At 41.3% G+C, this 16,339-nt stretch overlaps 1 protein-coding gene across 1 annotated transcript in view; it reads left to right on the top strand.

The window, feature by feature from the left end:
• Window positions 1-14,051, top strand: part of LOC126336467 (cuticle protein 79-like) — a 76,547-nt gene extending 62,496 nt beyond the window's left edge. The window contains exon 2 of the mRNA XM_050000206.1: window positions 13,326-14,051. Coding sequence (XP_049856163.1) covers window positions 13,326-13,952 — 627 coding nt within the window. The 3' untranslated portion in view covers window positions 13,953-14,051. The remainder of the gene's footprint in view (window positions 1-13,325) is intronic.
• The last annotated feature ends 2,288 nt before the right edge of the window (window positions 14,052-16,339 follow it).

Here is a 16,339-nt window from a genome sequence, read left to right as displayed (position 1 = left end):
TTGGAATTCGGGTGTCTGATTAAACTAAACTGGTAACGTATCGTCTGATTTGGTGTCATGGTTACTTTCGATAATATCAATACGACTGGCCAATTCATCACATTTTTCAGTCAGTGCTTTTACCTGATCATCATTTTTAGTGTCACATGCATTAATTCCTTTTTCCACTTTACGTGTGGTTTTGTTCAATTTCTTAACGTCTGCTTTAATGGCATCGGGATCCTGTATTAATTCTAATTGTTCAAGTCTGGTGGTCACTGTCTGAAAGTCTACTGTGTGTGTGTGTGTGTGTGTGTGTGTCTGTTTTTGTTTTAAGATAAGAGATTTCATCATGCAATTCTGTGTTCAACTGTTAGATAGTATTGATTTCGTCTGATACTGTAGCAATGTTGTTGTCTTCGTATGATTTTGCTTCCTTAAACAATTTACGCTTATCTTTCTGTCTCTGTGCACCAATAGTTTCCGCCGGCCGGTGTGGCCGTGCGGTTCTAGGCGCGTCAGTCTGGAACCGCGTAACCGCTACGGTCGACAATTTGGCTGTTTTCTTGTTGAGATTTCTTGTCGTCTTTCACATGCAATGTGCGTGAAAGTTCTGCTGACATTAATTAAAACCCGTCGCGTAACTGTGTTGCGTTTTTAGAACATTGTTTAGCGACTGCACTAATTTCATCTTTAAGTAATTTCGTTGTGGCTGCATGTGTATTACTTCATTCTTGTCCAACAGATCTAATTTCTTCCCTACTGTTCCTATATCAAGCCTTAATTTCCTCACGTAATTGTTCTTTAGTATCATGACATTGCACGACAACGGCTGTAATCTGTTCTCTAAGTTGTTTGTTCTGTTCATTAAGGTTGACGTGTCTTCCATTCAACTGTTTGAGATTTTCATTAAGTTGTTTGTTCGATTCATTAAGGTTCTCTTGTTATTCATTAAGTTGTTTGTTCGATTCATTAACTTGTTTGAAATTTTCTTTAAGTTTTAGCAATACTACCATAACTTGAGCCATGCCAAAATTAGCGACTATTTTCTGTGCTGCATGGTGCATGGTGTATCTGCATATGTCACGTTTTGTGTAACCATTTAGTCATTGTCTGATTCACAAAAAGGTTTGCCAATCGGATGTGCACTGTTGGTCACTACATCAGAATCAAATAAATCTGACATATTTTGAGTACACTGTTCGTCTTCATTAGAAACATTTGTCTGTTCATTGTGTAAATTTTGCATATCAGGAGTGTCAAATTGGCCGCGTTCATTGTAACGGCACATGCCGCGTCATCAATTGTCGTTAAATTAAGTGCGGACATGATTGAATTTGTTTGTTGATCATCTGAAATAAATTCATTACTGGTGGTCGGCACATACTGATTGTCTGTAATTGGAGGATTATCATTATGACATTGAGTGTCGCTAGTATTATCGGTGAAATTAATCAAATCGGCTTTTTCACTCATTGCGCATCACGATGTACTGTTAGCAGTTTTTCGCAGAATTTTCACAAGTCAAAGATAAGCGCAAAATCAAACAAAGACAGAGCAAAAATGGACCAAATGCAATAACAACAAAGAGCAATAAATTGCCGATTATTTGTGAAAGAAAACGTAACAAATTAGTAAATGCGTTGCGCCAGATGCAAACTACATTTATCATTAAGTAAATAAGAGCAGATATATAACTGACTACTTCTGAGAAATTCACAAAAATACGATCCTCGCAGCGTCGTAAGTGGAACCTCCCAAGTATTAAAAATATATAATAAACTCCCAACAGTAAAAAAATGTATGTATATTGCATTCACATTTAGCGTAACCTCCCAACTAAAAAGTGTGACTCATATATAAACTTTCAACAATTAACTTTGAATTTAAACTGATAAATTTTGGAAATTAACAGTGCTGCGACATGGCCCTGAAAATTCATTCTGAATAAATTGAAAGTTCTTACCTCAATAAAGTCGCCAGATAACGCATGTATATCTGCTCCTATAAGAAATTTTTCTGGCACAGCCCAGTGCAATGCTGGCCGACAGATTTCGTCATGTATAAAAAGAAACAACTGATTTTTCTTTACAGTACTCGGGATGCCCATGGATTCGAGAAATTAGTAAATTCTTTAAATTGAGATGAATGATTGTCAAAAGTTAATTTTTATAAGAAATATTATAATTAAGAGATTTTTTAAAAACATTTACATGGAACTTGATATAACAAAAGCACATACGCACGAGGTTGCTTTTACCTTATTCTACAGTGCTCAGGCACCGCCATCGCTCCCCACGACCGTCCCAGCCAACTCCATATGTAAGTAGGCTGTTTAGGTTTTTCTGTTGGTAACGCCACGTAGCGCTCTGTACGAAAATCACTGGCTGTGCTGTGTGCAGTCTGTGGCTGGATGGCTTTATTGGAATTCGCTATTGTAGTGTTGGGCAGTTGGATGTGAACAGCGCGTACCGTTGCGCAGTTGGAGGTGAGCTGTCAGCAGTGGTGGATGTGGGGAGTGAAATGGCGGAGTTTTTGAGAGGATGATTGGGACGTGCGTCCATCAGAGACAGTAAATTTGTAATACTGGATATCATGAACTGATATATTGATGACTTTTTAACACTATTAAGGTAAATACATTGTTAGTTCTATATCAAACTCTTTCATTTGCTAACTATGCCTATCAGTAGGTAGTGTCTTCAGTAGTTAAGAGTCTTTTATTTAGTTGGCAGTATTGGCGCTCGCTGTATTGCAGTAATTCAAGTAACGAAGATTTTTGTGAGGTAAGTGACTCATGAAAGGTATAGGTTACTGTTAGTCATGGCCATTCTTTTGTAGGGATTATTGAAAGTCAGATTTCGTTGCGCTAAAAATATTGTTTGTCAGTTTAGTGTTGATCAGAATAAGTAAAGACAGAAATGTCTGAGTATGTTCAGTTTTGCTCAGATGTTTGAAAATCAAATAACGTAAGACGTTTATCAGCACAGTAATTCATTAATTTTTCTAAGGGGATGTTTCACGTACACCAGACACGACTGCTAGCTACTACCTACTCCCACTAACACCCAGTTCCTACTGCTCTCTGATCTGAGACTCTCTTATAGCTTACATATCGGAGGCAGCGCGTGAACAATCCATCGAAATAACATGTGCTCCAGTGCGCTAGCAATAAATTCCTTACTGCTCAAGTGCGCTAGCAAGTCATGGACCTGTTACAAAATTACTTGTATTTTGTGCTCATGTAAATAGCTGTTTTATTGACATCCACCGAGAATGACATATTGTGTTCTGTTTGCCGAAACTTTTCAGTCGAATCACACAGTTAATCTGATATTCCGTACTCTAGCATTTTGCTCTTTAAACGGCATTGAGGAACCGTATCGAGTGCCTTACGTAAGCCACGGAACACGGCATTAATCTGGGTGCCGGTATCTACCGTCTTCTGGATCTCTCAGACGAACACAGCCACCTGCATTTTACATGATCTATGTTTTCGGAACCCTTGTTGATTCCGGCAGCGGAGATTTTCGATCTCTACAAATGTCATAACATTAGAGCATAAAACATGTTCCAAGCTTCTACAATCGATCACCGTCAGAGATATACGACTGTAGTTGAAGTGACTTCGCGATGAACTTTTTCGACAACGGGAATCACATGCTATTTTCAAATAATCAGGTACACTTCACTCCTGCAAAGACCTACGGTGCATTGCTGTTAGAAGGAGGGCAAGTTCTTTCGCGTATTCTATGTAGAATCGCTTTGGTATCCCATCAGGTCCAGTGTTGGGCGATTTCAGTTGCTTTTCTATCCCATGTCCACTTATTTCGATATCACCCACTCTGTCGTTCATTCGACGAGTTGAAGGAGGTGCTACAGTGCCATCTTCCTGTGTGAAACAAATCCATCTAAAGCGCATTGTACGAGGGCGTGCTCAAAATTAACACTTGAAGCTTTTTAAATGGTTCAAATCGCTCTGACCACTATGGGACTTAACTTCTGAGGTCATCAGTCCCCTAGAACTTTAAACTTCTTAAGCCTAACTAACCTATGGACATCACACACATCCATGCCCGAGGCAGGATTCGAACATGCGACCGTAGGGGTCGCGCGATTCCAAACTGTAGCGTCTAGGACCGCTCGGCCACTCCGTCCGGCTTTTTAAATGAAACAAACGTTAATAACGTACTACATCTTCACTCCTCATGTCTACATATTTATTTCTCGACATATTTGTCCTATCGACGAACACTTTTCTCTCAACGAGAGATCAGTTTGTTAACACCGTTACTGTAGAATTATCTCCGTTGTTGACGGAGCCGCAACCTCACCTCTGCTTGCACTGTTTCATCGCCAACAAATCCAATTCCTCGAAAGCGTCCCAAAAAAAGTTTTGGAAATCGGATTGGGCCAATTCAGAACTGTACGGAAGATGATCTATGACAGTGGACCCAAGGTGTCTGATTGTTGACGATGTCGCAGCGCTCGTGTGTGGTCTGACATCGTCATGCTGCAGAAGCACAGGCGCCGACTCCATGGGGTCTGAGGGGGCCCGAGCCCCCTCTAAAATTTGTGAAACGGTGTAATCTTGCATTACTGAGCGCTTTGCTTCAACTGGACTCACACAGGTCATTGCAGTTCAACAAGAGTGTTTGCTTTCATCAAACAGAGGTGAAACAAATTTGGAAAAATCAAGTGAGTTTTTCAAAAATAACCTAGACATTGAGAGACTGCGCTTACACTTCAATATATTAGCCGATATCGCTAATAAAAAACAGCTGGTCTTAAAAAGCATGCGTGATGTAAGAAACTACATAACACAAGAGCCTGCAGTTGGAGAAATGTTATGTGAAGTAGTGAAGTGCGTTAAAGCGTCTCCAAGTACAAAATTGTTAAGGCTTTCGTGGCCACTCACTGACAAACTGCCTATTGGCTTCTGTCTCGTGTTCATCGGCCGACGTTCATCTGATGATTTTACTGACGTTTCACCAGCATGGCTCCAGCCAGCTATGGAGGGTGAAGCTTTGACAAAGCCTGCTGGCGAAACGTCAGTAAAATCATCAGATGAACGTCGGCCGATGAACACGAGACAGAAGCTAATAGGCAATTTCTCCAACTAGTTCCAATCCCGACAGCAACAGCCGAAAGGTCGATGCCTGAAGTCGTATCTCCGATCAACAATGGGACAGAAGCGATTGAATAACTTGGCTGTTCTTCATTCCAACCGAGATGTTTTGGATGAACTGGATATCCGACCAGTCATCAACGACCTCATATTCAGTAATCCAGTCAGACGGTGGGCATTTGTACCTTTCTAAAGACACTCTGGCCCTAATAATGGCAATTAGAGCAATATTTAAAAACTTTTAAATAGAGAATTAAATACATAGTAATGTTAAATTTCAGTTTCGAAATATTAGTACTAGTTTAATACTGTAATACTATATTACTATATTACCGTATTAGTTATTCTGAAATACTTAAATATTTTAGGGTGTAAGACCCAACTGAAACCCTCTATTTAGTACTTTTTGACTGAAAGTATTAGGCATTCTGTATTAACTTTATTAATTTTATTAAAACCTTAACTTTGAGGTACTGTTTTCACTTAATGAACTCTGAGCCTTATTTAAAATAAGCTTAAATTATCTCTTTCACTTATTAACCAAAGCGCTATTACTGGGCTACAACAATATTTTATGTTTTATTCTTTTAATAGTAGCTTAGGATTTATTTAAATATAATTTCAGTCTTTTCAGAGCTACACATTCACTGCTCTGTATTAGCATGGTTATTACTGTGAATTAGATTAGCTTTTTACGAAAATACCGTGCGTGTTGATGTATTGTTTCTTTTTTCAAAGCCAAAATACGTGACAGGCTTGTCGAGTTTCCCGGAGGGTCGACTTATCGAGAGTTACGTCTTCTGGGTTCCAATGTCGTTTATTTGCCTTTAAAATGCTCAAAAAACTTTAAAACTCATTGTTTGTCATCTAAAATTTAGAAAATTTCCCGAGGCAGGACCCTCACAATATGCCCCCCCCCCCCAATACTTTTTATAAACGGCTGCTGCGTGTGTTGACGAACTCTCTGAATTATAAACTTGGTTACAGTACGCTTTTTCTCATGTACCGACATGGTTATGTTACTCACTGCAATGTTACAACGTGCAATTCTGAGCCCTCTAACAGTAGAGCGCTGCAAATATGTGGGCATTAAGAATAAAGACGTAGAATGTTAATAACATTTGTTTTACCTAAATCCCTTTAATAGTTTTGACATAATGTATTCTAAGCAATTACATTTCAGCACGTCATATTCAACTTTCTCTATTGACATTCAGCGTTGTTACGGGTCGAGATGGAATTTTCGTGCTGGCCGCTCAGGTAATCTGTTTCTTGTCGTTCTTGCTAAGCAGAAAGTTCTTCTTGCGTTTCTTATATTAATAGTTACAGCTATATTCATTGATACTGTAACGGCATTGTGATCAGTGACTGCCTGTTTTACGCTGAGTCGAAAAGTTCGGGTCCTTTTGTTGCCAGCACATCAAAGAACTAAGATCTTCTTCACTCTCGTATTGACAGCCTACTACCTTCCATCGCTCCACTTATTGTTAGCTTACGTATCAGCGGAAGTAGTTACGTCGCTGTCAGTTTCTGTGAAGCAGGACGCCGTAATTGCGCTCTGGTGAGCGTCGGGGATGCGGATGTTGGTCTGCTAGAGGTATAAAAGCTCACCAGCACCTCGCAGTAGCATCAGTCATTGCTCGCTCTCAGCACAACACACAAGCAGCAATGAGGATCCTGGTGAGTACCGACAGTAAACACGTGCCACAATAGAGAGCGCAGTTTATAGTCTATTGCAGATAGGAATGGATACCGAATGAACTGATTGTGCGAACTAATGCATTTGTGTTTCTAGGTATGTGACTAAAATTCATTAGAAACTACTCTAAAGGACGAGTAATCTTGCTGTGCAACTAACATTCCTGTAACCTTTATGTAATTTGACACTACAACAGATACGGGCATTTTAAATATAAATCTCTGCTTTTCTTGATAACATTTAAAAAGTCTTACGAACAACAGAAGAATGATATAACAGTGATATTTTACTACTTAAGCGGTTGCTAAATGTGCAAAATGTGATATTAACGGTAATTTAGTTTCACCTAGTCCACGCCCAAATGTACGATGTTTACCTGGTATTGTAATTCTTAATTCCGTATAGTCAGGTTTCCAGAAAAATTATGCGAAAAGATACTGTAAAAATATTATTAATCATCATAAGACGGCGATAAGAGAACGCCATCGTTTCAAACACTCTCGTTTGTTACGTCCAATCTAGGAAAATGCAGCTGTAAGTCGGTACACAAAAAGTAACTTCTGTAAACTCTATAGCAAACTAATCGAAAATTACAATCCACATAGATGAAATTTTTATTAGTTCAGATGTATTACTTTCAGATAAAATCTGTTATAATCGTACTATATAGCCTTCCACGAGTAGTATTACTTCAGTTAAAACTTCTGAGCTGTTAGGTAGAGGCCAATACATAACATTATTGGCTGACGTTTCATCTTAGACTTTGAGGGACGCCTTCAGTGGAAAATAGGCAACTACCTTTTCCTTCTACAGGGTGTTTCAAAAATGAGCGGTATATTTGAAACGGCAAATACAAACTAAACGAGCAGCGATAGAAATACACAGATTGTTGCAATATGCTTGGGACAACAGTACATTTTCAGGCAGACAAATTTTCGAAATTACAGTAGTTACAATTTTCAACAACAGACGGCGCTGCGGTCTGGGAAACTCTATAGTACGATATTTTCCACATATCCACCATGCGTAGCAATAATATGGCGTAGTCTCTGAATGAAATTACCCGAAACCTTTGACAACGTGTCTGGCGGAATGGCTTCACATGCAGATGAGATGTACTGCTTCAGCTGTTCAATTGTTTCTCGATTCTGGCGGTACACCTGGTCTTTCAAGTGTCCCCACCGAAAGAAGTCACAGGGGTTCATGTCTGGCGAATAGGGAGGCCAATCCACGCCGCCTCCTGTATGTTTCGGATAGCCCAAAGCAATCACACGATCATCGAAATATTCATTCAGGAAATTAAAGACGTCGGCCGTGCGATGTGGCCGGGCACCATCTTGCATAAACCACGAGGTGACTTCTGAAATTTTCCAGGCGTATTTGTTCTTCTAATAATTTCCGGGTATGCAGCCGGATCCCGTCGACATTCTGCAGAATGTCGACGGGATCCGGCTGCATACCCGGAAATTATTAGAAAAACCACGAGGTGTTCGCAGTGTCGTCTAAGGCAGTTTGTACCGCCACAAATTCACGAAGAATGTCCAGATAGCGTGAAGCAGTAATCGTTTCGGATCTGAAAAATGGGCCAATGATTCATTTGGAAGAAATGGTGGCCCAGACCAGTACTTTGAGGATGCAGGGACCATGGGACTGCAACATGGGGCTTTTCGGTTCCCCATATGCGCCAGTTCTGTTTATTGACGAAGCTGTCCAGGTAAAAATAAGCTTCGTCAGTAAACCAAATGCTGCCCACATGCATATCGCCGTCATCAATACTGTGCACTATATCGTTAGCGAATGTCTCTCGTGCACCAATGGTAGCGGCGCTGAGAGGTTGCCGCGTTTGAATTTCGTATGGATAGAGGTGTAAACTCTGGCGCATGAGACGATACGTGGACGTTGGCGTCATTTGGACCGCAGCTGCAACACGGCGAACGGAAACCCGAGGCCGCTGTTGTATCACCTGCTGCACTAGCTGCGCTTTGCCCTCTGTGGTTGCCGTACGCGGTCGCCCTGCCTTTCCAGCACGTTCATCCGTCACATTCCCAGTCCATTGAAATTTTTCAAACAGATCCTTTATTGTATCGCTTTTCGGTCCTTTGGTTACATTAAACCTCCGTTGAAAACTTCGTCTTGTTGCAACAACACTGTGTTCTAGGCGGTGGAATTCCAACACCAGAAAAATCCTCTGTTCTAAGGAATAAACCATGTTGTCCACAGCACACTTGCACATTGTGAACAGCACACGCTTACAGCAGAAAGACGACGTACAGAATGGCGCACCCACAGACTGCGTTGTCTTCTATATCTTTCACATGACTTGCAGCACCATCTGTTGTTGAAAATTGTAACTACTGTAATTTCAAAAGTTTGTCCGCCTGAAAATGTACTATTGTCCCAGGCATATTGCAACAAACGGTGTATTTCTATCGCTGCTCGTTTAGTTTTTTTTTTGCCGTTTCAAATATACCGGTTATTTTCGAAACACCCTGTAAATACGTCTCCAGCAGTTAGAGACGAGACGTGAGAGAATAGTTTTATATGTCGACCAAATCGGCAGTTTTAAAAGATGGAGGATGAGCCATCTGAAGAACTATATATTGGGTAAAACTAGTGTGTAAGAAAGTTCGTAAGCTCAAAGGGGGGCATCAAATGATATACGTGACCCCCAGCCCCCACCCTCTTGAGTGGGGTGTGGGGCAACTTTTAAATCTTAAATGGGAACCGCCATTTTTTTTTTTTTTTTTTTGCAGATTCGGATTCTCCATAAAGAAGTAATCAAGTTTTATCTGAAACGTTATTTTAAACCAATTACAGACGGCGCTGTAATCGAGAAAAAATTGGGGAAGAACTCCGATTTATTTAGAATGATCCGAGAAGGACGCATCAAATCGATACAAAACGTGCACCAATTCTTTCATTACGTCGAATTAAGCTATTTTTACAAAATGTATGCTACCCACATCAGTTTTTCGATAGAGGGAGGTGGAATGGTATCAAAATATCGTTAGGGAACTCTTCACAGTTGTATAACTCACCTGACTGTGGCGTTACCGTGGCCAAAATGCGAATTATGGCTTAGTATAAAAGCCAGTGCAATATGATCAGATGTCACTTCACTTTCAAGATTGTGAACAGTAAACACCAACTGACGAAAGTGAATTATTCTTTAGCAAAACATGGCTCACTATCCTCCTACATAGATTGTTGACATGATGTTAGTTTTGGGTGAATGGCCATAACAATTACGCTGCAGCTGCGCAACTGTATGCGGATCGTTTCCCAAACAGACGATATCCGAGCAGAAACATTATTCGAAATTGCACTCAACGAGCTCGAAATGGATACATGCACCGTCCACCTCGTCATCGCGAATACAACGAAAATGACGCTCGTACCCTTACCTTTCTCGCCTGTGTTCAACAGGATCCCTAAATGAGTAGTCGTACAATCCATAGACAAACTGGAATATCTAAATCAACTGTTTAGATGATTTTGAAGCACATAAATATCATGTGTATCATATCACACTGACACAGGTATTAACGCTGAAAGATATGCTGATACCCGTGTATTTCTGCCAATGAGCCTTGGAAATGATGAGAGGTGACAATGATTTTTTTAGATCGTTACGTTCACCGATGAAGCCACATTCAAAAACAATGGCGAATTAAAACGTCATGATTGTCATTATTGATCCCTTGTCAATCCACACTGGCACAAACCCGTTGACAATCAACACAAATGGTCGTTAATAGTCTGGCGTGGAATTTTAAACGGTTGCTTGGTACGGCCGTATTTGTTTTTTTTTTTTTTTTTTTTTTTTTTTTTTTTTTTTTTTTTTTTTTTTTTGACCGAAATGTTATTGGACCATCTTATTTACAACTTCTCCAGGATGATTTGTTGGAGCTAATGGAAGATGTTGATTTACAAACTAGGCAACGAATGTGGTTCCAACAGGACAGAGCAGCTCCCCATGATGCTAAATATGTGCGAAACGTCTTAAATTTACGGTAGATTGTTCGCAGTTCTCTTAGATTGTTCGCAGATGATGCTGTAATTTACCGTCTAGTAAGGTCATCCGAAGACCAGTATCAGTTGCAAAGCTATTTAGAAAAGATTGCTGTATGGTGTGTCAGGTGGCAGTTGACGCTAAATAATGAAAAGTGTGAGATGATCCACATGAGTTCCAAAAGAAATCCGTTGGAATTCGATCACTCGATAAATAGTACAATTCTCAAGGCTGTCAATTCAACTAAGTACCTGGGTGTTAAAATTACGAACAACTTCAGTTGGAAGGACCACATAGATAATATTGTGGGGAAGGCGAGCCAAAGGTTGCGTTTCATTGGCAGGACACTTAGAAGATGCAACAAGTCCACTAAAGAGACAGCTTACACTACAGTCGTTCGTCCTCTGTTAGAATATTGCTGCGCGGTGTAGGATCCTTAACAGGTGGGATTGACGGAGGACATCAAAAGGGTGCAAAAAAGGGCAGCTCGTTTTGTATTATCACGTTATAGGGGAGAGAGTGTGGCAGATATGATACACGAGTTGGGATGGAAGTCTTTACAGCATAGACGTTTTTCGTCGCGGCTAGACCTTTTTACGAAATTTCAGTCACCAACTTTCTCTTACGAATGCGAAAATATTTTGTTGAGCCCAACCTACATAGGTAGGAATGATCATCAAAATAAAATAAGAGAAATCAGAGCTCGAACAGAAAGGTTTAGGTGTTCGCTTTTCCCGCTCGCTGTTCGGGAGTGGAATAGTAGAGAGATAGTATGATTGTGGTTCGATGAACCCTCTGCCAAGCACTTAAATGTGAATTGCAGAGTAGTCATGTAAATGTAGATGTAGACCCTGGTCGGTGGATAGGAAGCAGCGGACCAGTTCAGTAGCCTCCAAGTTCTCTTGATTTTTTTCATGTGGGGTTATTTAAAAATATTGTTTATGGAAGACAGCCTACAATCAGAAACGCTATAGAGCAACGCATTCGAAGAGCGTGTGCAGCCATACGACGAGATGTGCTGTTCAAAACTGTGGACAACTTTCGCAGACGATTGACTTTATGCACTGAAGCAAATGGGGATTGTTGTGAACAATTTCAACGTGGCTAATTTCATTAATTAAGCACCCCAAATTGTGAGAGGCAAGGGGACTCACACTATTGAAGCACTTCATGGGAACATCATTCTACTACGTCCATGTCATTGTTCCTGGGTAACTCTAAAAGTACGATACAGTACAGTTTGTATAAAAAAAATAGCTTAATTTGGCGTAACGAAAGAATTCGTGCACATTTTATATCGATTTGATACGTCTTTCTCGGATAATTGTAAATACATCAGAGTTCTTCCTCAATTTTAATTATTATTGATTTCAGCGCCATCTGTCAATGGTGTAAAAACATGTTTCAGACAAAACTTGGTTACTTTTTTTTATGAAGAATCCAACCCAAGGGGGCGGGGGCTGGAGGTCACGTGTAGTATCATTTCACGTCCCCCTTTGAGATTACGAACTTATCTTACCCACTATTTTTACCCGATGTATAGTTTTCGAGTTGTCATCCGAAACTTCAGAGGGACAAGGTGCGATGGGACGCCAAAATGAAAACCAAAGCGAAAATCAAAAATTTTTTATTCGCGACAGTTAGCCATATATTCCAGCTATCTTGATAAATTATCACCGCTCCGACTTAGGCGTTTTTCACGGTGTTGTACAAACTTTCCAGAACCCTCGTCACAGAAAGCAGTCGTCTGTGATCTCGCCAGTTCTCTACACTGGTCTGCCTTTCGTCGTTTGTGCCAAAATATTGTCTTAGTAGCCAGCGGTTAGTGATCACTTCGCGCTCTGAACCGAAAAGTGTGACGGAAAGTGAACCGGCCGGAGTGGCCGTGCGGTTCTTGGCGCTACAGTCTGGAGCCGAGCTGCCGCTACGGTCACAAGTTCGAATCCTGCCTCGGGCATGGATGTGTGTGATGTCCTTAGGTTAGTTAGGTTTAAGTAGTTCTAAGTTCTAGGGGACTGATGACCTCAGAAGTTAAGTCGCATAGTGCTCAGAGCCATTTGAACCATTTTGAACGTAAAGCGATCTACAGGTACACTAAAGACACTGCCCAACACATCTGTGCAAAGTTACATCAGATTTTCACAGTAGTTTTCATTTCGTGCCTAATTGGACCTTACTTTCCGAATACGTCTCATATGTACATCACTCTAGGCTCCACTGAAATATACATCTGTTAGGATATGTGCCACGGTTTCTACGTTTCGTGTCTGATTTTTATAGTTTCATTGGAAATTTAACTACATACATTATGTCTCATTGAGTAATGGGTGTCTTTATGCAACAGAAACACCTGCTGCGAGGGAAACAGTAAATGCATAACAGTCAGAGAACTTTGTACAGAAATATGAGAACACTTCTGGAGTGCATAATCATACAATGTTACAAATTTGTGTTCACAGCTCTTTACCTATCTGATAGTTTGATTACAAACGTCTGATTCTCAACAGGTGTGCGTGTATTTGTGCGGTCTGGCCCTGTCCGTCCTAGCTGAGGAGGAGCAGACGGTGAAAGAGAAGCGAGGACTCTCCGGTTCGCTGGGTGGCTATAGTGGCGGCTATGGTCTGGGAGGTGGCTACAGTGGTGGCTACGGAGGCGGCTATGGAGGTGGCTATGGAGGTGGCTACGGAGGTGGATACGCTGGTGGACTCGGAGGCGGCATTGCAGGCGGCATCGGAGCCGGCATTGGAGGGGGACAGCCACAGATCACTGTCAACAGAATCCCTGTCCGGGTCCCAGTTCCTGTGGAGAGGATCGTTCGAGTGCCTGTGAAGGTCCCATTCACGGTAACTGTGGACCGGCCTGTCCCTGTGCAGGTGCCTCAGCCGTACCCTGTCCCTGTGGACAACCCTGTGCCCGTCCCCGTCAAGGTCCCCACCCCAGTGTCTGTCCCAGTGCCTCAGCCCTACGTCGTTAAGCGTCCAGTGCCCTACATCGTCAGTGCTGGCCACGGTGGTATCGGAGGAGGCCTTGGCGGTGGTCTTGGAGGAGGTTACACCGGTGGCCTTGCTGCAGGATATGGCGGAGCTGCCGGTGGCTTTGGAGGACTTGGGGGCTACGGAAAGTATGGCCACTGAGTTCTGGAGCCAAACCCAACAACTTGACCCATACATGCCACCAGTATCCATAGTAATGGAATGTAAAATCTTTAAAAAATAAATTTTTCACAATAAAAATTTTCCACATTTGCTTTACTGTCCCGAAAGTACACCTTCATATCCTCTCAAAAAAGTGAAGCAAAGTAAGTTAGGGTAATCATTCTACCTCATATTCACTGCTTCAGACAACATCAGTTTCATCACTTGATGTACCAAAATGTTTGTCGTCGGAAAAAGTAATGTATGCCTAATGTTTTTGTTGCTTCAAAGTATACAAATGTAGCTTATCTTTATTTGGTGTGGATGACTAAAAAAAAAACAATCGAGTAAACAAATTCTTTCTGGACATCATGACGACTAATGTAAAGTGATCCTCTTAGTGTTGTGGAAGCAAGACTTGGACTGATGCTACGAGCTTCTTTTCAGTTTTAGGGTTAGAACATCTCGCTTTGTTGATAGTATATTAACTTTATAAAGGAGTGGAGACTCATTACTTGTCGCTTATGAAATTTATAGAACTGTTGTTTATGGTCACGACCAGCAGACATCACAGCAGCTAAGAAGCAGCACCATCACACACATACACATCCACGCCATTGTAATACTCGAAGCCAGTACTCTGACCTCTGAAAGCACACCAGCATACTTCACCGGAGTACCTGTTAGCCAAAGTATTCTAAGTCAGTGTCATTCTATCTCTAGCGCTTCATAGTTCCCATACAACATTCATTCATGAGAATAAAATCTTCAAGAGGTTCCAGTATGAGATACCTGATATCAATAATTATATGTATACCGTACATGGTTTTCTTTTATTTTTCCGTGTTTACGAGCACCAACAAAATCATACACTTCCTGTGTGTAATTAGGATATCTTTGGAGCAAATGTTCATGTTTCAAGCCATAAAATCTACATTTAGAATCGAAATAATATCAAATAAACAGTTTGTTCAAAATTGCTTCCCATTTGAGAGTTACATGTTCCATGGGTCATTTTCACGTTAAACAGTCATGTCATGGAACAAGTTAGTTCACAGAGTATTAAAGCAATTAGTACTGAAATACGGGTGTTTTCTGACCATTTACAGATGATTTCATATAACAGGAAACATATTTAATTAAAAAAAAGTCTGTAACACTGGCTACTAAATGAACTATGACGTCAGAAAATACATTCCATTTTACTAGCAGGAATCATAGAGGGTAACATAGAAAGTGGAATATATTCCGCAAATAACTGCAGACATTTGGTGTAAGTGCTGCTCTGACATGATGCTGGCACAGGAAAGGAGGTTGTGGCGTGCCGCATCACATGATACGGAATACTAAAGACGAAAGGAAAAGAAGCTAGTTTCTAAGTAAAAATACTTCGGTATAGAATGAATTGCTCAGAGGAATCGACTTAAGCTTCTTTGAGATTTAGTTTTTCTGCGATGTGAGCAGCGAAACTGCATTGTGGATAAAACTATGATGAAACTAGGAGATTGGTCTGTAATAAAATAAGCCTGATAGTGGATATTGGATCACATGATCACGAGGTACAGGTGCAGAGGTGTCTAGGTGAAGAAAACGGTCCCATTCACATTAAGAAGCACGTGGCAGACACCTGTTGTGCATGACAGTTACAGACAGAACCGTCTCATCAATCACGTGCGCTCTCCGGGTTTCAGTAGGGCTTTGGCGATCATCACCCTAAGGTGCCTTGTGCCTCATCCCCCTGGGATTGCGCTTGCCCAGAAAGCAATTAGATGCAGGCTTGTAGATGCAAGCCTCTTTCTCAATGTGTGTTTGTGCGCGAGTGATTACATTTACACATGTGTTCAAACTCAGCGCCTCTACTTACGTGTGGGACAGCCGCACGGTGATTATCCACAAAGGCGCACAGATGTAAATACACGCTAAGACGGCCCACACTCTCCCTCTCCTCCTGCAGTCGTAGTGCGACTTCATGGGGCTGCTATTACTGAGGCTGTAAGAGTGCTGTAAGGGTGCACTGGATGTTAGACTCATCGTCATCGAACCCCGCTTCTGCATATAGCTTGACGACGGCAACATTTGCTTGTGATACCACTGCGGAGAACATCTATACAATTCGATAGTTACGTGGCAGTACTTTGCATCCATTACTACAAACTTAACGTGAACTTAGTCAAGAATTTGTAACCAAAGTTGCAGTTTAATGCCACTTGGACAGACTATCCTTAAAGCATGTCCGTCAGCCTTGTGGGTCGGAGAGAGGAGGAAGAGGAGTGGCAGGGTTTAGAGCCATCGGCTCAGAGAGTGCGAAATTGAAGGTTTATTGCTGGGCTTACCCTTCACACGTTCGTAATGACGCCTTGGTCCATGAACTGTCTGATCAAAAGAGT

Source organism: Schistocerca gregaria, chromosome 2 (assembly GCF_023897955.1).
Source record: "Schistocerca gregaria isolate iqSchGreg1 chromosome 2, iqSchGreg1.2, whole genome shotgun sequence".
Taxonomy (NCBI): domain Eukaryota; kingdom Metazoa; phylum Arthropoda; class Insecta; order Orthoptera; family Acrididae; genus Schistocerca; species Schistocerca gregaria.
Note: the sequence above shows the minus strand (reverse complement) of the source record. Positions and strands in the feature narration are given on the sequence as shown.